This window comes from Procambarus clarkii, chromosome 48 (genome assembly GCF_040958095.1).
Source record: "Procambarus clarkii isolate CNS0578487 chromosome 48, FALCON_Pclarkii_2.0, whole genome shotgun sequence".
NCBI lineage: Eukaryota > Metazoa > Arthropoda > Malacostraca > Decapoda > Cambaridae > Procambarus > Procambarus clarkii.
Window position 1 is genome coordinate 4,418,953 of NC_091197.1, and position 20,000 is coordinate 4,438,952.

At 47.7% G+C, this 20,000-nt stretch overlaps 2 protein-coding genes across 2 annotated transcripts in view; both read right to left on the minus strand.

Moving 5' to 3' along the window:
• LOC138350987 (interaptin-like) overlaps positions 1 to 17,005 on the minus strand; it is a 26,207-nt gene extending 9,202 nt beyond the window's left edge. Inside the window, exons 1-2 of the mRNA XM_069302453.1 lie at positions 16,496 to 17,005; positions 15,745 to 15,878 (exon numbers count right to left, since the gene is read on the minus strand). Coding sequence (XP_069158554.1) covers positions 15,745 to 15,878; positions 16,496 to 17,005 — 644 coding nt within the window. The remainder of the gene's footprint in view (positions 1 to 15,744; positions 15,879 to 16,495) is intronic.
• LOC138350988 (uncharacterized protein PF3D7_1120000-like) lies at positions 17,002 to 18,710 on the minus strand. The gene is made up of 4 exons (XM_069302454.1): positions 18,675 to 18,710; positions 18,368 to 18,520; positions 17,806 to 17,973; positions 17,002 to 17,688 (listed from the first exon to the last, which is right to left on the minus strand). Exons 1-4 carry the CDS (start codon positions 18,708 to 18,710, stop codon positions 17,002 to 17,004), a joined length of 1,044 nt encoding a protein of 347 aa, XP_069158555.1.
• Between the last annotated feature and the right edge of the window lie 1,290 nt (positions 18,711 to 20,000).

The following is a 20,000-nucleotide window of genomic DNA, read 5'->3' on the forward strand; positions in this document are numbered from 1 at the left end:
TCTCTCTCTCTCTCTCTCTCTCTCTCTCTCTCTCTCTCTCTCTTGCTCTCTCTCTCTCTGCTCTCTCTCTCTCTCTCTCTCTCTCTCTCTCTCTCTCTCTCTCTCTCTCTCTCTCTCTCTCTCTCTCTCTCTCTCTCTCTCTCTCTTGCTCTCTCTCTCTCTCTCTCTCTCTCTCTCTCTCTCTCTCTCTCTCTCTCTTGCTCTCTTTCTCTCTCTCTCTCTCTCTCTTGCTCTCTTTCTCTCTCTCTTTCTTGCTCTCTCTCTCTCTCTCTCTCTCTCTCTCTCTCTCTCTCTCTCTCTCTCTCTCTCTCTCTCTCTCTCTCTCTCTCTCTCTCTCTCTCTCTCTCTCTCTCTCTCTTGCTCTCTCTCTCTCTTGCTCTCTCTCTCTCTTGCTCTCTCTCTCTCTCTCTCTCTCTCTCTCTTGCTCTCTCTCTCTCTTGCTCTCTCTCTCTCTTGCTCTCTCTCTCTCTCTCTCTCTCTCTCTCTCTCTTGCTCTCTCTTGCTCGCTCTCTCTCTCTCTCTCTCTCTCTCTCTCTCTCTCTCTCTCTCTCTCTCTCTCTCTCTCTCTCTCTCTCTCTCTCTCTCTTCTCTCTCTCTCTCTCTCTCTCCTCTCTCTCTCTCTCTCTCCAGTGTAAACTTACGGAAGGGAGAGCTCCAAACCTGGCTATTAAAGTCAGGCTGTCTTATGTGTTACCTTTTGAAACAAAATTAGGCAAAGGATTTAGCGTAAATTTATTGATGCCTTATACACATGGAATCACAAGCTCTCCATAACCCTGGACAACTCGGGTGCAGAACAGGGCGCTCCTGCCTCTCACAGTTGCTGGGTCACAATGACATGGCCTTAGGAGCCATGCAAGACAAGCAAAACGCAGATGCAATATACTCAGACTTTGCAAAAGCTTTCGACAAATGTGACCATGATGCTATTGCGCACAAAAGGCGCTCAAAAGGTATATGTTGCTGGCAAAATAAGTTGATGACGTTGAGTACCCAGGACGACAGGTGTGATGATAGATTGATGATGCTCAATATTAGGGGACAATACAGGATGAACAACCCAGCGGGTTTTCTTCCTATTGGGGAGTGTTGTACATTCTGCTATGGCGGTATGTTCACTCACAAGATGAGTGGCGCTGCCCAATAAACTCGCCCCTCGGGGCAAAATTTAAAATTTAAATAGTAGATATGATCAATGTATCGAAATTGAGAATAATACGTATATATCTTTTATTTGTGTGAGCTAAAGGTTGTACTTGTAAATATGATTAAAGACACTTTTGCAGCATTATATGATACAGATAATAAAGTACAATTAATGAGATTTTTAACGGTTAAAAGTGACATAAAATGCAGGAAAATTAAAATCTACAGTAATTATGCTACTTTCTGATGACATATTTGTGTGGGGATAGGCAGGCAGGAGAGGGTTATTCACCATGAAATATTGCTTACTGAGAATTGTATTAACTAAATGAAATGTAGCATTTCCTTTGTAAAATAATGAATAAAGTAAGGTAAAGCTGAAGATAAACTGCGGGAAGGGAACGCTCAAAGGCAGGTAACAGGAGTGAGAGGTCGTGTGCTCCTGTGCACTCCTGTACACTCCTGTGCACTCCTGTGCACTCCTGTACACTCCTGTGCACTCCTGTACACTCCTGTATACTCCTGTGCACTCCTGTACACTCCTGTATACTCCTGTACACTCCTGTGCACTCCTGTACACTCCTGTGCACTCCTGTACACTCCTGTACACTCCTGTACACTCCTGTACACTCCTGTACACTCCTATATACTCCTGTACACGGAATGAGCTCCAGCCTATAACTAAAGTACGTGTTGCCTAGCCAGAAACGGACGAACCCAAGCAACCCACCTAAGGAATTGAGGCCGATGCCCACAACGTTAATATTACGGTGCTTTGATTCTTACTCATACGTCATATTTTTTTAACGGAACGATCAATTCCGTAATATAACAATGAGTGTTCGAAGACCTCGTCCAGGCCCTCGGAGGTCGGGTGCGTACCCAGGATACAGCACGCATTTCCCCTCTGAACTACGACACTGAGGCGCTGGAACAGGAAACTGGCCGCTTGTGAGTCTTTAGTTTTCCCAATGAGTTCCTCGCCCACCTCCTTTAATATAGAAGCCCTTAGATTAGTTTCTTAAAAGTTGTTCAATGTCAACCAATATTTTTTGACTAGTTGTATATGAAAAGGGCTGCAATTGTTCCAAGTTTCAGTACTGCAGCCTAAATAGAAAGGAACATTTTTGTTTTTTTTCAACAAATATTACACTTTTCAAGTGAGTTCAAACCTTTCACCTTTTCAGATATAATCATTCTATGACACTTTTCTGACACATTAGCATATAATAAAGGATCTGTAGGAAGGGATTTTCCAAAATATCTTTAGTTGTCCTAATACAAATAGTCAAAGTTCCCCCCAAAAAATTATGCAAATATATCATGTTTATTGCTATTTATAAAATCAATAAATGAACTTAGGAAGAAGCGCTTCCTTCAGATTTTAGAGACATAAACGTTACATATAAGGTGTAAGTTTCATGTAAATTGAATAAAAATGAAAGAGTTCCAACTCGTTTATGTTACTTGAAAAATATATCATTAAAATATTAAAGTCTGAGGGGCAGCCATCTGTGGCTGAGGTTGACATCAACCAATTTCCTCCAAAATTGGCACCCTTACAGATAGGCTGACGCGCAGTCAGGTGTATAAGTTTCATGCAAATCTTCCGATAAACAAACAAGAAAAAATAAAATTTAACTTAATTTTTTTTAATAAAACTAATTATAATTTTTTTAATATATGCTATTGTGATAGCCGAGTCATAGACATGATTTCAGTTGACACTTTTGGTTGATGTTAAGTTTTTACCATTTTGGATTTTTTTTTTTACACATAATTCAATATTTTTTTTTCTCCCTTCCTATTTATGCTGCGATGCTGAGACTTAGACCAGATAAAACCCTTTTCATATACAACTAGTCAAAAAAGTTTGATTGAAATCGAACTAGTTTTTCTTTTATACATTTTTTAATTGCAATTAATTGTTCAATTTTTTAATTTAATGCATTTCTTAAGTGCACATTTACCCCAGGCGCCCAGAGTCTCAGAGCCTATCGGCACGAACCTGTAACAACGTTCTAGGTCTCTGTACTTGTTGATTTTCTGGGTCTCCCTGAAGGGGGCCGCCCCGCCTCCCTCAGCTGTGCTGTAAGGTAGATAGGTATCAGCCAATGTGGATGCACACGTGTAGTCCCATACGATCTGTTTACCTACCCTCCACGGCTGCAGGGTGACTCCATCTGGGCGTTTTTGGCTGTTGTCAGGTCTGCACAACTGGGGTTCCCTTTGTGCTGGACACCCAGCTGTAACCAAACTTCTCTTGATGATGTCATTGACTGCTTCATGTCTGGCAGTCTTTCCCAGTGTCTTACGACAGATGAGACCATGGCTGCCGTATAGGTCTGCCCGTGCATGGCCACAAACACACCAGTGTTCGGTGGAGATAGGGGCAGCAAGGCGCAGAGCAACACCAATACATAGGGTCCGATGGTCCAGGCGGGTGCCCAAGGCGGAATTAGGGACTGTCAACAGGAAGTCCCCGGCATGGGGCGCTTGCACAGCTAGGAGACGCGCTCTGTCCTTCTCAGAAGCTGCCTCCAGCAATGCTTTGGCGATGTTCTCCACTATGGGGCTATCCCATTTGGACTGTTTACCGTCGTTTGGAAAAGTTGGTCTAGGGTGTGAATTGGCAAGAGTGTCCCACTAACCAGCTCTTTCCACAAATTTGGGATCACGAATCCCAATGGAGTTCCTCAGGTATTCTGGTAGTATTTCATTCACTAATTCACCTGTTGCACTGGTCGAGGATAAGAATGCCGGCAATGCTAACTGTGTCGCCTTGCGAATACCTATCCCCCCGAGTCTAACTGGGAACGTTGCTTGGTCCCATTGGTCATCTTGCTGGGAGAGGTTTAACACTTTCATAGTTATTGACTTTAGGAGTGAGTCATATTCCGTTAATTTTGGGCTGTCGAAGGAGGGAGCACACCTGAGGAAATAGGTAAGTCTGGGCAAAGCCAGGCACCTTGTAAGAAGGTAAAGCATCGTGAGCATCCAAAGCCCCTATTCTTCCCTCCATCCTTCTCAGGTCTTTCTGCTTATATACATATATATATATATATATATATATATATATATATATATATATATATATATATATATATATATATATATATATATATATATATATTTATATATATATGTCGTACCTAGTAGCCAGAACGCACTTCTCAGCCTACTATGCAAGGCCCGATTTGCCTAATAAGCCAAGTTTTCATGAATTAATTGTTTTTCGACTACCTAACCTACCTAACCTAACCTAACTTTTTCGGCTACCTAACCTAACCTAACCTATAGAGATAGGTTAGGTTAGGTTAGGTAGGGTTGGTTAGGTTCGGTCATATATCTACGTTAATTTTAACTCCAATAAAAAAAATTGACCTCATACATAATGAAATGAGTAGCTTTATCATTTCATAAGAAAAAAATAGAGAAAATATATTAATTCAGAAAAACTTGGCTTATTAGGCGAATCGGGCCTTGCATAGTAGGCTGAGAAGTGCGTTCTGGCTACTAGGTACGACATATATATATATATATATATATATATATATATATATATATATATATATATATATATATATATATATATATATATATATATATATTATTATAGACTGTGGGTTGGTTGGTGTTGTCGTCGTTGATCCTTCTCTATGGACAACCCAACCCACAACTCGGCAGAGTGCTTATACTAGGAGATCACCCTTGGCGCTTCTGGCTCTTGGAGAGGGGCTCAACGTCACACGTTTAGGGGATGCGGCTCCAACACTTAGCCTCGTTGTCACGTGCACACACCCACTCGAGCCGCTGTGACTCCCCACTCTCTCCTTATGAGATATGATCTCCTCAATCCCCTATGACTTACTAGTATTACCTTCTACCCTGTCCACAGCAGTGGTTCTTGGTTCTTTCTCTCTCTCTCTCCTTCTTTACTACCTCCTGGGAAGCCTCACTAGGACAAGGGCAAACACCAGCAAATTGTGACACATTTACTGGACAAAGCACATACACGATACATACACACATATAATAATAATGAATCCTATACTCGATAATCACAATCAGGTTGCACTCCAATACCATCAGAACTCTATTATCAGCTTATCAAGTGGTATCCTATCTCCTGGTTCACCACCTGATACTATTAACCTCCTCAAGTTGGTCAAACCTACATACACTGTTGCACTATCAGCAAGATAATATATACATAGAAAACCAGCATTTGAATGCAATAACATATATCAGTATAAATGTTCATTGATACACACAACAATGATTAATCGATCACTGTCAGTCCTCATGCACATACATCTGTAGGTAATCAAGCCTACGACTGCAACTCTAAACTTCAGTATAAAAACTCCTTGACATAAGAATGCCAACAGTCACTCACCTCTCACTGCGTCTTGCACGCTACTGACAACCAAACACTATCAACTCCCTACAAGTAATCCACCAGAACTTCCCCTTCCACCTCTGGAAGTTCACAACCCTAACATCCTTAGGTTCTTCCGGGCTTCACTATCAGGATCCTCTGCAGCTCCTCCAGGCTGCTATCATGAAGTTTCCTTGTGCAACTACGGTGCTTCACCCTTCTGTTAGGTTCTTCCACAGCTCTCTTGGCTGCTACACCACCTCTACAGAAGCACGTGACACTCCTCTTCACTGCTGCTTCTCCTCACAGCTCGAGGTCCTCTGCTCCACTACCTTGGAGTCTCATCAGCTACATCATCTGCTGGCTTCGAAGTTCTCAGCAACTTCTTCCCCAAAGACAAACCTGCAACCCATCGACGTTCCAATAAAATGTTCCCCTTTAACACATAAACAAAAATAACCACACAATATGCTTGCCTCAAACCTCTATCTGTCCTCTACATACAGTGAGAGTGGACTCCCCCGTTTTGGGCGGGTCCATACTCCACCTCGCCTGGCGGCGGTCCTCACTCGCTGGGAGGGTCTTCCTCCATCCGGAGCCAGGCTCCCTCAGTCGTCCGCCAGCGCTCAGAGGGGACGGACGTCGCTCCGTGTTCCTCCCTCTCCACTCTCTTATTTCAGGCTTTCTGCCTTATTAAAATATGTCTAACTTATAAATAAACATCGCTACTGTCGCTGGGCACACGACCAACTACAAGCAATCACTATGAACTGGCGTTTATCGTGCTTACCACAGATTAATTGGTCGAGGGCGCTTTCCCTCTGACGGCGTCTGGTCAGGGCGCTCCACACAGCCCACAATAATGCTTCTGGGCGATTTAATATCTGCTCGTCGACCAGGACTTGAGACCACAACGTTCCCAGCTCGATTCCACAGCTGGTACGTCCGCACACTTCTCTTCTCTTCGAGATATATCACTAGGGGTTCCCTTCTGGCGGGAGCTCAAACGGAGCGCGGCTTCCCCCTGCGATGTCTGGCACTCAAGTGAGGTCAAGGTCCTCCGGAAGCGAGCCTCACGCCTCCAGCAAAATGTCCACATCTCCTAGCCAGTCATTTATCTGTTTTCTCCTTCATTGCCCATAATCTCAAACTGTTATACATATCCAAGCAACTATTTTACATATGCGTTATCACCTCAATATTTGCTAGACCTTCTAATCAGGTCAGGCTTGACGAATAACTCTCAAGGAGGGAGACTCGTTTCTCCTGTAGGCTGAGATCATAACACTCCCCTCCCCTTATTTTTGAGAGTTATTCCAGTGGCTAGGCTCGAGATAACGCATCAGCCACTACATTGTCTCGCCCTCTTATGTGCGTTATCACCAGGTCATACTCTTGGAGCGATAAAAACCATCTGGTTAATCTCTGGTTTGCATGCTTCATTTTCTTCAGGAAAACTAGGGGATTATGGTCTGTATACACCGTTACTGGGTGTCCTCCCCCACTCACATACACTTCAAAATGTTTCAATGCCATCACCAGGGCCAAAGTCTCTTTCTCGACTGTACTGTACGACCTCTGGTGCTTAACGAACTTCTTCGAGAAGAAGGACACGGGGCGGTAAATTCCATCATTCTGCTGCGTCAGTACAGCTCCGGCCCCTATATCACTGGCATCTACAAATAACGTAAATGGCGCTTCAAAATCTGGCGACACTAGTACGGGTGCCCCAGTCAACAGTCTTTTGGTCTTCTCAAACGCTTCTTGTGCTGTTCCATTCCACTCCCACTTCTTGCTCTTTGATAGCAAACTCGTCATAGGAGCGGCTATGGTGGAGAAATTTTCACAGAACTTCCGGTAATATCCAATCATACCGAGGTATCTCAACAATTCTTTCTTACTCCTGGGCACCGGGAAGTTGTCAATGGCCTCCACCTTTGTTCTCACCGGAGCAACCTCGCCTTGCCCTACTATATATCCAAGGTACTCCAGGCGGGCTCTCCCGAACTCGCTTTTTGCCAAGTTGATCGTCATGTTGGCCTTCTCCAAACGATCGAACAAATCTAAAAGTCGATCCACGTGATCCTTCCAGGAATCAGCGAACACCACAATATCATCGATGTACACTGCACATCCGGTCGCGCCTTGTAATACCTGATTCATTACTCGTTGAAAACAACTACCACTATTCTTCATTCCGAACAGCACCACTTTATATTGGTACAAGCCGTCGGGAGTCACGAACGCTGAGATCCTCTTGGCCTCCTCAGACAGGGGAATCTGGTAGTATCCCTTCAACAGGTCTATCTTCGAGACATACCGTGCACTCCCAATCCGATATATGCAATCGTCAATGCGCGGTATCGGAAACGAGTCAGCGACCGTGAGTGCATTCACTTTCCTATAATCGGTACAGAACCGGTACGTGCCGTCACTCTTCTTCACGAGGAGGCACGGCGAACTCCAGTCACTGTCGCTAACCTCTGCCAAGTCGTTATCTAGCAGATACTTTACTTCTGCTCTCATTGCCGCTGCTTTCTCCGGGTTAACTCTGTAAGGGTGCTGCTTGATGGGCTCAGCACTCCCCACATTCACTTCGTGCACCGTTCCGCGGTGTCTTCTAGGCACGTCCGTGAATAACGACTTATTCCTCCGTAGGATCTCCACTAGCTCCTGGCGTTGGTCATCCTCCAAATGACCCAGACGCTCACCTATCTTGGCCAGGCTTTCTGTATTTGATATCTTCGCGCCATCGGCCCTCTCTAACTTACAGTTCTCCTCTTCTATTCCTTTGCCGTCTCCTCCACACAGCACCGTCGCCTGCAATGGGGTTTCCATCGGTTCTTCATCGCCTAGAGGCTTATCTCTGTCATAGTACCTCTTTATCATGTTCACGTGGCAAACCTGTGACTTCCTCGGACGATCTGGCATGTGGATTACATAATTCACATCCCCTAATGCCTTCTGGATGGTATATGGTCCACAAAATCTCGACTCGTATATACTTCCTTTTACCGGTAGCAAGACTAACACCTGATCTCCTTCTTGAAATTTCCTGCCCTTCGCCTTCCTGTCGTGGTACCTTACCATCTCTGCCTGGGATGTCCTCAAATTTTCCTTGGCCAAATCTCTGGCCCTAGAGAGTCGCTCTCTAAAAGTCTTCACATATTTTCCCACATCCACCTTAGGCCTATCCACGGTGAGCTGCTCCTTCAGCGCGCCCACTGGGCTCCTCACGGAGTGTCCGTACACCAGTTGAAATGGGGTGAATCCGAGTGATTCTACTACCGCATCCCTGATGGCGAACAACACGGATGGTAATGCCTCGTCCCAACTACTCCCTTCCTCAGCGCAGTATATCCTCAACAAGCTCTTTAGCGTTCCATGGAAACGCTCCAATGCTCCCTGCGACTGAGGGTGATACGGTGACGAGCGCACTTGCTCTACTCTCCATCCTTTCACAGTTTCCCTAAACAACTTCGACTGGAAGACACTCCCCTGGTCCGTCTGGATAACCTTGGGCATTCCTACCCACGCAATGTAGTTCTGTAGTCTATCCAGAACGGCTCTCGACGTCACTCTTCTCAGGGGGATTGCTTCAGGGAAACGGGTGGCCGTGCACATTATGGTCAGTAAGTACTCGTGGCCTTTTCTGGTCCTCGGCAACGGACCTACACAGTCTATCAAGACTCTCTCAAAAGGCTCGCCAAATGCCGGTATGGGCTTTAAGGGTGCCTTTGGTATAGCCGGAGCCGGCTTACCTGCACGTTGGCACGCCAAACATGTCCTACAATATTTCTTTACCTCCTTCCATACGTTCGGCCAGTAGAAGTGCTCCTGCACCTTATTTAAGGTCTTCTTCACCCCCAAGTGCCCTGCCATATCTACGGAGTGGGCTAGTTCTAACACGGCCGCCCTAAACTCCTTCGGCACTAACACTTGGTGCTTCTCCAACCATACCTTATCTGCGCCGGCTTTGTCCGGTCGCCATTTCCTCATTAGTACATCATCGTCCAAGTAGTAATACACGGGGGACTCCGGACATGAATTTCCCCCTTTTGCCTCCCTGATTAGATCTATAAACTCCTCTTTCTGAGCCCTAATCAGGTCCGCTCGGTTCACGCTGAACTTTTCAGGTAGGGTCATTTTCACTTCCTGTCTCCTCGAATCCTCATTCTTCTGAGCTCGATCTTCGTCGAACAGCCCAGACATGTCCATGTTGACCTCCTCCCTTGGTGGAGTCGACACTGCCATATCATCTCCAATGTCTTCCTCGGCGGCTACGTCCGACTCTGTCACTACACAGGCCGGGTATACGATGACTTGACTGTCCTCTGCCTCATCTTCAAGGATGCTGGCTAGATCTGTCTTGTCCGGCGTTCCACTTGTACCGCGGTCCTTCTGGTTCACCTCCGGCACAGCTTTTACTATCAGCTCTGGCAGCACCTTGGACCCACACAAGTCGTTCCCCAGGATCACTTGGACTCCTGGAACAGGTATGTTGGGGCACACTCCCAACATCACCTCCGCCGACAAATAATCTGACTTCAACTGGACAGCACATACGGGCATGTCACTCTTAGACAACAACCCATGAACCTTTATCCTCCTACTGCCAGCTAACAGTCGATCATTTCTTATTAGGCCTCTCAGAATCAAGCTCTGATTGGCTCCAGTATCCCTGAGGATACTAACCTCCACCTCGGGTTGACCTTCTATGCCGACCCAACCTTTACTAATGAACGGCCTATACCGCTCGTTCATCAAATCTACCTTCTGTGGTTTGTCTTGTTGTACATCAACGTACTTCTTCCGGGGATCACATGTCGTCAGGGTCACGACTCTCTTGCCCTGCCGACAATCTCGCATCATGTGACCTGATCTGTTGCACTTGTAGCATCTCATTTGGGAGAAATCTCTCCTATACGCCCCCGAGTGGCTCTGACTCTGCCCACTCGTATTGGAGTTCCTCGGGCCAGATGTACTACTCATACTCTGTGGAGCTTCATTGGACTCTTGTCTCCTCTGCACACTTTTATTTTCCTGCTTACCTCCAGCAGGCGGACTCGGCAACTTTCCTTCCTGGGGCTTAAAACTAGCTGGTCTGCTTGTCTGCCCCCCAAAACTTCTTCCTCCCCAGACTCCACTGGGTCTGCTATTGCTGCGTCTCGCCTCGCTTCTCACTCTGTTCTCCCTTAAGCTCTTGTACGCTTCAGTAATCATATCCGCCCTATCTGCGGCATCTTTCACCTCCTTTATCCCTGCTTCTTGGATCTTGAACTTTGTTTCGGGATGCATCATCTCCAAGAACTTCTCCATGACCATCAGTTGCTTCAGGTCAGCATAAGATCCAACTCCAGCAGCCTCAATCCACTTCTGGAATCGTCTTTCCAGATCTCTTGCTGTCTCAGCAAATGTACATGCTCCAACTTTGATCATCTCTCTGAAGCGCTTCCTATAAGCTTCTGGGGTTAACTGAAACGAGCGCAATATGCTGCTCTTTACCGTGGCATAATCCTGGCACTCTTCCAGTGACAATTGGGTGTATGCCTCCCTGGCTGCACCGGTCAATCTTAACTGGACCAGCTGGGCCCATTCCCCCTGTGGCCACTCCTTGATGCTGGCTACTTTTTCAAAGTGCTCAAAAAAGCTCTCTGCCTCTTCGGGAACAAACAAGGGAATGTCCTTCTCCCTAACCCTAACATCTGGTGGGTGTGATACCTGGGTGGTGCTCTCTGGCAACCCATGTTCAATCCTTTGCTCAGCCAAGGTTCTATTCGCTTCTATCTGCATTTGTTTTGTTCTCTCTTTTTCTACTTCCAACCTGGTTTTCTCTTTTTCTACTTCCAGCCTGGTTTTCTCTTTTTCTTTCTCGGCTTCATTCTTCATCTGGAGTTCCAATTTCATCTTTTCCAGCTGGAACTGTCTCTCCTCACGCTGTTGTTGGATCTGGAGCTCTAACTGGAATCTCTCCAAGCTCCTATTTCGGCTATTCCTACTACTGCGGCTACTCCTGCTGCTCCTACTCGATCCCTGGGATCTCACTTCATCCTGCCCATCATCCTCCTTTCCACTTTCAGCTCCTTTCTGGGCTCCTTGTTCTGCCGCTTCATTTTTGGCTCTTAACTGCCTCAGGATCTCATCCTTCATCCCAGCTACTTTAGATGCTTTCAACCTGATGCCACATTTTTCTGCTATTTGTTTCAATTGATCCCTCGTGCAACCTTCCAAGTCCTCAGGCTTGCCTGACTCCACAAATGCTTGCACCTTATCCATCTTGTCCTGTGAGTCTTCCCAAGAGAGAGAGTATACACCTGCGGTCACACAGTTTATCTATTTCAGCAAGGGTGTACAAATCCACTCTTGGACAGGGTGTGGGTGTGTCAGTTCACTCTCCCGGACAGGCCCCCAATTTATTATAGACTGTGGGTTGGTTGGTGTTGTCGTCGTTGATCCTTCTCTATGGACAACCCAACCCACAACTCGGCAGAGTGCTTATACTAGGAGATCACCCTTGGCGCTTCTGGCTCTTGGAGAGGGGCTCAACGTCACACGTTTAGGGGATGCGGCTCCAACACTTAGCCTCGTTGTCACGTGCACACACCCACTCGAGCCGCTGTGACTCCCCACTCTCTCCTTATGAGATATGATCTCCTCAATCCCCTATGACTTACTAGTATTACCTTCTACCCTGTCCACAGCAGTGGTTCTTGGTTCTTTCTCTCTCTCTCTCCTTCTTTACTACCTCCTGGGAAGCCTCACTAGGACAAGGGCAAACACCAGCAAATTGTGACACATTTACTGGACAAAGCACATACACGATACATACACACATATAATAATAATGAATCCTATACTCGATAATCACAATCAGGTTGCACTCCAATACCATCAGAACTCTATTATCAGCTTATCAAGTGGTATCCTATCTCCTGGTTCACCACCTGATACTATTAACCTCCTCAAGTTGGTCAAACCTACATACACTGTTGCACTATCAGCAAGATAATATATACATAGAAAACCAGCATTTGAATGCAATAACATATATCAGTATAAATGTTCATTGATACACACAACAATGATTAATCGATCACTGTCAGTCCTCATGCACATACATCTGTAGGTAATCAAGCCTACGACTGCAACTCTAAACTTCAGTATAAAAACTCCTTGACATAAGAATGCCAACAGTCACTCACCTCTCACTGCGTCTTGCACGCTACTGACAACCAAACACTATCAACTCCCTACAAGTAATCCACCAGAACTTCCCCTTCCACCTCTGGAAGTTCACAACCCTAACATCCTTAGGTTCTTCCGGGCTTCACTATCAGGATCCTCTGCAGCTCCTCCAGGCTGCTATCATGAAGTTTCCTTGTGCAACTACGGTGCTTCACCCTTCTGTTAGGTTCTTCCACAGCTCTCTTGGCTGCTACACCACCTCTACAGAAGCACGTGACACTCCTCTTCACTGCTGCTTCTCCTCACAGCTCGAGGTCCTCTGCTCCACTACCTTGGAGTCTCATCAGCTACATCATCTGCTGGCTTCGAAGTTCTCAGCAACTTCTTCCCCAAAGACAAACCTGCAACCCATCGACGTTCCAATAAAATGTTCCCCTTTAACACATAAACAAAAATAACCACACAATATGCTTGCCTCAAACCTCTATCTGTCCTCTACATACAGTGAGAGTGGACTCCCCCGTTTTGGGCGGGTCCATACTCCACCTCGCCTGGCGGCGGTCCTCACTCGCTGGGAGGGTCTTCCTCCATCCGGAGCCAGGCTCCCTCAGTCGTCCGCCAGCGCTCAGAGGGGACGGACGTCGCTCCGTGTTCCTCCCTCTCCACTCTCTTATTTCAGGCTTTCTGCCTTATTAAAATATGTCTAACTTATAAATAAACATCGCTACTGTCGCTGGGGACACGACCAACTACAAGCAATCACTATGAACTGGCGTTTATCGTGCTTACCACAGATTAATTGGTCGAGGGCGCTTTCCCTCTGACGGCGTCTGGTCAGGGCGCTCCACACAGCCCACAATAATGCTTCTGGGCGATTTAATATCTGCTCGTCGACCAGGACTTGAGACCACAACGTTCCCAGCTCGATTCCACAGCTGGTACGTCCGCACACTTCTCTTCTCTTCGAGATATATCACTAGGGGTTCCCTTCTGGCGGGAGCTCAAACGGAGCGCGGCTTCCCCCTGCGATGTCTGGCACTCAAGTGAGGTCAAGGTCCTCCGGAAGCGAGCCTCACGCCTCCAGCAAAATATCCACATCTCCTAGCCAGTCATTTATCTGTTTTCTCCTTCATTGCCCATAATCTCAAACTGTTATACATATCCAAGCAACTATTTTACATATGCGTTATCACCTCAATATTTGCTAGACCTTCTAATCAGGTCAGGCTTGACGAATAACTCTCAAGGAGGGAGACTCGTTTCTCCTGTAGGCTGAGATCATAACAATATATATATATATATATATATGCGAACAAGCCTGAATGGTCCCCAGGACTATATGCGACTGAAAACTCACACCCCAGAAGTGACTCGAACCCATACTCCCAGGAGCAACGCAACTGGTAACTACAGGGCGCCTTAATCCGCTTGACCATCACGGCCGGACAAAAGGAAGTGGTAGCCGAAGCTATTTGGACCACTTCCCCGCTTCCCCGTATGGGTTCGAGTCACTTCTAGGGTGTGAGTTTTCAGTCGCATATAGTCCTGGGGACCATTCAGGCTTGTTCGCATTTGTGTTCCTCACGTGTGCCCCAAAGAATGAGGTGATTTGGTGAAATGCTATGCCCAAGATTACCATCCGAGTTGCCGGCGGGGAAGTGGTCCAAATAGCTTCGGCTACCACTTCCTTTTGTCCGGCCGTGATGGTCAAGCGGATTAAGGCGCCCTGTAGTTACCAGTTGCGTTGCTCCTGGGAGTATGGGTTCGAGTCACTTCTGGGGTGTGAGTTTTCAGTCGCATATAGTCCTGGGGACCATTCAGGCTTGTTCGCATTTGTGTTCCTCACGTGTGCCCCAAAGAATGAGGTGATTTGGTGAAATGCTATGCCCAAGATTACCATCCGAGTTGCCGGCGGGGAAGTGGTCCAAATAGCTTCGGCTACCACTTCCTTTTGTCCGGCCGTGATGGTCAAGCGGATTAAGGCGCCCTGTAGTTACCAGTTGCGTTGCTCCTGGGAGTATGGGTTCGAGTCACTTCTGGGGTGTGAGTTTTCAGTCGCATATAGTCCTGGGGACCATTCAGGCTTGTTCGCATTTGTGTTCCTCACGTGTGCCCCAAAGAATGAGGTGATTTGGTGAAATGCTATGCCCAAGATTACCATCCGAGTTGCCGGCGGGGAAGTGGTCCAAATAGCTTCGGCTACCACTTCCTTTTGTCCGGCCGTGATGGTCAAGAGGATTAAGGCGCCCTGTAGTTACCAGTTGCGTTGCTCCTGGGAGTATGGGTTCGAGTCACTTCTGGGGTGTGAGTTTTCAGTCATATATATATATATATATATATATATATATATATATATATATATATATATATATATATATATATATATATATATATATATATATATATATATATATATAATGTATTTGACGTTCCAAGTGGGAGAGGACGGGTTGGAGCGGATGTGTCCACCTGCCGCAATTTTATCCCACGAAACGCGAACAGGGCCGCAAACCAGTAACGGAAATAACGAGCAGTGGCGAAGTCGTTGGTTCTCGATCGACTACATTTCAGAGAACAAGATCGAATTTACTTTTGTAAACTGGAAGGTTAGGTTAGGTTCCTTTTCCCTTCGGAAATGTACGCCAGAGCATCTCCAAGTTAACTTGCCAGTGTCTGCAAATTCCTTGGCCAGAGGCAAAGGAACCATCGGGACAGCGACGGCTTCGCTTCGTGCATGGTCGGCGTTCGATCCTCCGATGGCTTACAAGGGTTGGACACTCATCACAAAATTCTTCCTCATACCCCAGCTCCTTGTGCACATACCCCAGCTCCTTGTCCTCATACCCCAGCTTCCTGTTCTCATATCCCAGCTCCCTGTCCACATACCCCAGCTCCTTGTCCTCATACCCCAGCTCCTTGTCCTCATACCCCAGCTCCTTGTTCTTATACCCCAGCTCCTTGTCCTCACACCCCAGCTCCTTGTTCTTATACCCCAGCTCCTTGTCACATACCCCAGCTCCTTGTCCTCATACCCCAGCTCCTTGCCCTCATACCCCAGCTCCTTGCCCTCATACCCCAGCTCTTTGCCCTCATGCCCCAGCTCCTTACCCACATACCCCAGCTCATTGCCCTCATACCCCAGCTCCTTACCTACATACCGCAAGTGCTGTATAAAGCAGTCATGCAGAGAGCGCTCTATACTGATAATTACTGGCAATTAATTCCTACTTGTGATTGCGCAAGACTCTTGCTCTATTGCAAGTGAGAGCCAGGTGTCGTGGCCTCCCGGGGCCGCATAGTCCTTCTGGAGCTCCTTGGCCAGCGTCTTGAGTAACCTCCACACAACTGCTGTCGACATGATTCATGGGTTGGGCAATGTGCTTTTGTTGGGGTAAATGTATTCAATGCAACAATGAGAGAGGTGAGCGTGAGAGACAGATAGGCAAAGACAGACGAGAGAGTGAGAGAGTGAGAGAGAGAGAGTGAGAGAGAGAGAGAGGGAGAGAGAGAGAGAGAGAGAGAGAGAGAGAGAGAGAGAGAGAGAGAGACAGAGAGAGAGAGAGAGCACGGTTGTTTAGACCCATTGTACTGGTGCTTGACTCTGAACTGTCAGTGTATCGTGTGTGTGGGTCCTATTGTGTGGGGCCCGAGTGGTTGGTTGGCCCGGCACCTTCCCCCATTCCCCCCCCCATTCTCCCTTTCCCCCATTTCCCCTTTCACTCAGTCCCCCCCCCCTTCCCCAGGCTGTATCTTTGTTCATCCTGCGGAAAATATCACACTCGCCATCCGTGTTGTGTTTCTTCCTTCTTGTGTAGTCTGTTGCTTCACCTCCTGCTTCACCTGCTGCTTCACCTGTTGCTTCACCTGCTGCTTCACCTGTTGCTTCACCTGTTGCTTCACCTGTTGCTTCACCTGTTGCTTCACCTGCTGCTTCACCTGCTGCTTCACCTGTTGCTTCACCTGCTGCTTCACCTCCTGTTTCACCTGTTGCTTCACCTTCTGTTTCACCTGTTGCTTCACCTTCTGTTTCACCTGTTGCTTCACCTTCTGTTTCACCTGTTGCTTCACCTTCTGTTTCACCTGTTGGTTCACCTGCTGTTTCACCTGTTGCTTCACCTCCTGTTTCACCTGTTGCTTCACCTGCTGTTTCACCTGTTGCTTCACCTGCTGTTTCATCTGTTGCTTCACCTGCTGTTTCACCTGTTGCTTCTCCTTCTGTTTCACCTGTTGCTTCACCTTCTGTTTTACCTGTTGTTTCTTCTGTTTCACCTGTTGCTTTACCTTCTGTTTCATTCACCTTCTGTTTCACCTGTTGCTTTACCTTCTGTTTCATTCACCTTCTGTTTCACCTGTTGCTTCTTTTTCTGTTTCACCTGTTGCTTTTTCTTCTGTTTCACCTGTTGCTTCTCCTTCTGTTTCACCTGTTGCTTCACCTTCTGTTTCACCTGTTGCTTCACCTTCTGTTTCACCTGTTGCTTCACCTTCTGTTTCACCTGTTGCTTCACCTGCTGTTTCATCTGTTGCTTCACCTGCTGTTTCACCTGTTGCTTCTTCTGTTTCACCTGTTGCTTCACCTTCTGTTTCACCTGTTGCTTCTCCTTCTGTTTCACCTGTTGCTTCACCTTCTGTTTCACCTGTTGCTTCACCTTCTGTTTCACCTGTTGCTTCTCCTGTTTCACCTGTTGCTTCACCTTCTGTTTCACCTGTTGCTTCTCCTTCTGTTTCACCTGTTGCTTCACCTTCTGTTTCACCTGTTGCTTCACCTTCTGTTTCACCTGTTGCTTCATTTGCTGTTTCATCTGTTGCTTCACCTGCTGTTTTACCTGTTGCTTCACCTGCTGTTTCACCTGTTGCTTCACCTGCTGTTTCATCTGTTGCTTCACCTGTTGCTTCACCTGCTGTTTCACCTGTTGCTTCACCTGTTTCACCTGTTGCTTCACCTTCTGTTTTACCTGTTGCGTCACCTGCTGTTTCACCTGTTTCACATGTTGCTTCACCTGTTGCTTCACTTGCTGTTTCACCTATTGCTTCACCTGCTGTTTCACCTGTTGCTTCACCTGCTGTTTCACCTGTTGCTTCACCTGCTATTTTACCTGTTGCTTCACCTGCTGTTTCACCTGTTGCTTCACCTGCTGTTTCACCTGTTGCTTCACCTGCTGTTTCACCTGTTGCTTCACCTGTTGCTTCACCTGTTGCTTCACCTTCTGTTTCACCTGTTGCTTCACCTTCTGTTTCACCTGTTGCTTCACCCGCTGCTTCACCTGTTGCTTCACTTTGTTTCATCTGTTGCTTCACCTTCTGTTTCACCTGTTGCTTCACCTGCTGTTTCACCTGTTGCTTCACCTTCTGTTTCACCTGTTGCTTCACCCGCTGCTTCACCTGTTGCTTCACTTTGTTTCACCTGTTGTTTCACCTTCTGTTTCACCTGCTGTTTCACCTATTACTTAACCTGCTGTTTCACCTGTTGCTTTACCTGTTTCATCTGTTGCTTCACCTGTTTCACCTGTTGCTTTACCTGCTGTTTCACCTGTTGCTTCACCTGCTGCTTCACTTTGTTTCACCTGTTGCTTCACCTTCTGTTTCACCTGTTGCTTCACCTGCTGTTTCACCTGTTGCTTAACGTGCTGTTTCACCTGTTGCTTCACCCTGTTTCACCTGTTGCTTCACCTTCTGTTTCACCTGTTGCTTCACCTGCTGTTTCACCTGTTGCTTCACCTGTTTCACCTGTTGCTTTACCTGCTGTTTCACCTGTTGCTTCACCTGCTGTTTCACCTGTTGCTTCACCTGCTGTTTCACCTGCTGCTTCACCTGCTGTTTCACCTGTTGCTTAACTTGCTGTTTCACCTATTGCTTCACCTGCTGTTTCACCTGTTGCTTCACCTGCTGTTTCACCTGTTGCTTCACCTGCTGTTTTACCTGTTGCTTCACCTGCTGTTTCACCTATTGCTTCACCTTTGTTCACCTGCTTCACCATCACCTGGATCACCACCTGGACCATCTCCACCACCTGGACCACCACCTGGACCATCACCACCACCTGGACCACCACCTGGACCACCACCTGGACCATCACCTGGACCACCACCTGGACCATCTCCACCACCTGGACCACCACCTGGACCACCACCTGGACCATCACCTGGACCACCACCTGGACCACCACCTGGACCACCACCTGGACCATCACCTGGACCACCACCTGGACCATCTCCACCACCTGGACCACCACCTGGACCACCACCTGGACCATCACCTGGACCACCACCTGGACCATCTCCACCACCTGGACCACCACCTGGACCACCACCTGGACCACCACCTGGACCATCACCTGGACCACCACCTGGACCACCACCTGGACCACCACCTGGACCATCTCCACACTCTCGAACCATTGGCCACAAAGTACCCTCTCACAACCATAGGGTTAAAGCTGCGGCGTCGTGGTCACTGCCGCTTAAGCTACACATATCAAGGCCATTATTGCTCACGAGGCTTTGACCAGAGTGTCGGGGCTAGTCAGGGGCTGCGGTCAAGGCTCAGTTTTATGGAGAGTTGATAGTGGAAAATGTGTCCTCGGGAGAGTCCGCTCAAGCATGATGTCAGGGGTGGTGGTGATGTCAGGGGTGGTAGTGATGTCAGGGGTGGTGGTGATGTCAGGGGTGGTGGTGATGTCAGGGGTGGTGGTGATGTCAGGGGTGGTGGTCATGTCAGGGGTGGTGGTCATGTCAGGGGTGGTGGTCATGTCAGGGGTGGTGGTCATGTCAGGGGTGGTGGTCATGTCAGGGGTGGTGGTCATGTCAGGGGTGGTGGTCATGTCAGGGGTGGTGGTCATGTCAGGGGTGGTGGTCATGTCAGGGGTGGTGGTGATGTCAGGGGTGGTGGTGATGTCAGGGGTGGTGGTGATGTCAGGGGTGGTGGTGATGTCAGGGGTGGTGGTCATGTCAGGGGTGGTGGTCATGTCAGGGGTGGTGGTCATGTCAGGGGTGGTGGTCATGTCAGGGGTGGTGGTGATGTCAGGGGTGGTGGTGATGTCAGGGGTGGTGGTCATGTCAGGGGTGGTGGTCATGTCAGGGGTGGTGGTCATGTCAGGGGTGGTGGTGATGTCAGGGGGTGGTGGTGATGTCAGGGGGTGGTGGTCATGTCAGGGGTGGTGGTGATGTCAGGGGTGGTGGTCATGTCAGGGGTGGTGGTCATGTCAGGGGTGGTGGTCATGTCAGGGGTGGTGGTCATGTCAGGGGTGGTGGTCATGTCAGGGGTGGTGGTCATGTCAGGGGTGGTGGTCATG

Coding starts and splice junctions, on each gene's coding strand:
- LOC138350988 (XM_069302454.1), bottom strand. CDS start 18,710: ATGGTCCAGGTGGTGATCCAGGTGATGGTGAAGCAG. Junction 18,521..18,674: donor TCCAGGTGATGGTGAAGCAG/GTGAACAAAGGT, acceptor GTGAAACAGCAG/GTGAAGCAGCAGGTGAAACA. Junction 17,689..17,805: donor AACAGCAGGTGAAGCAACAG/GTAAAATAGCAG, acceptor CATGTGAAACAG/GTGAAACAGCAGGTGACGCA.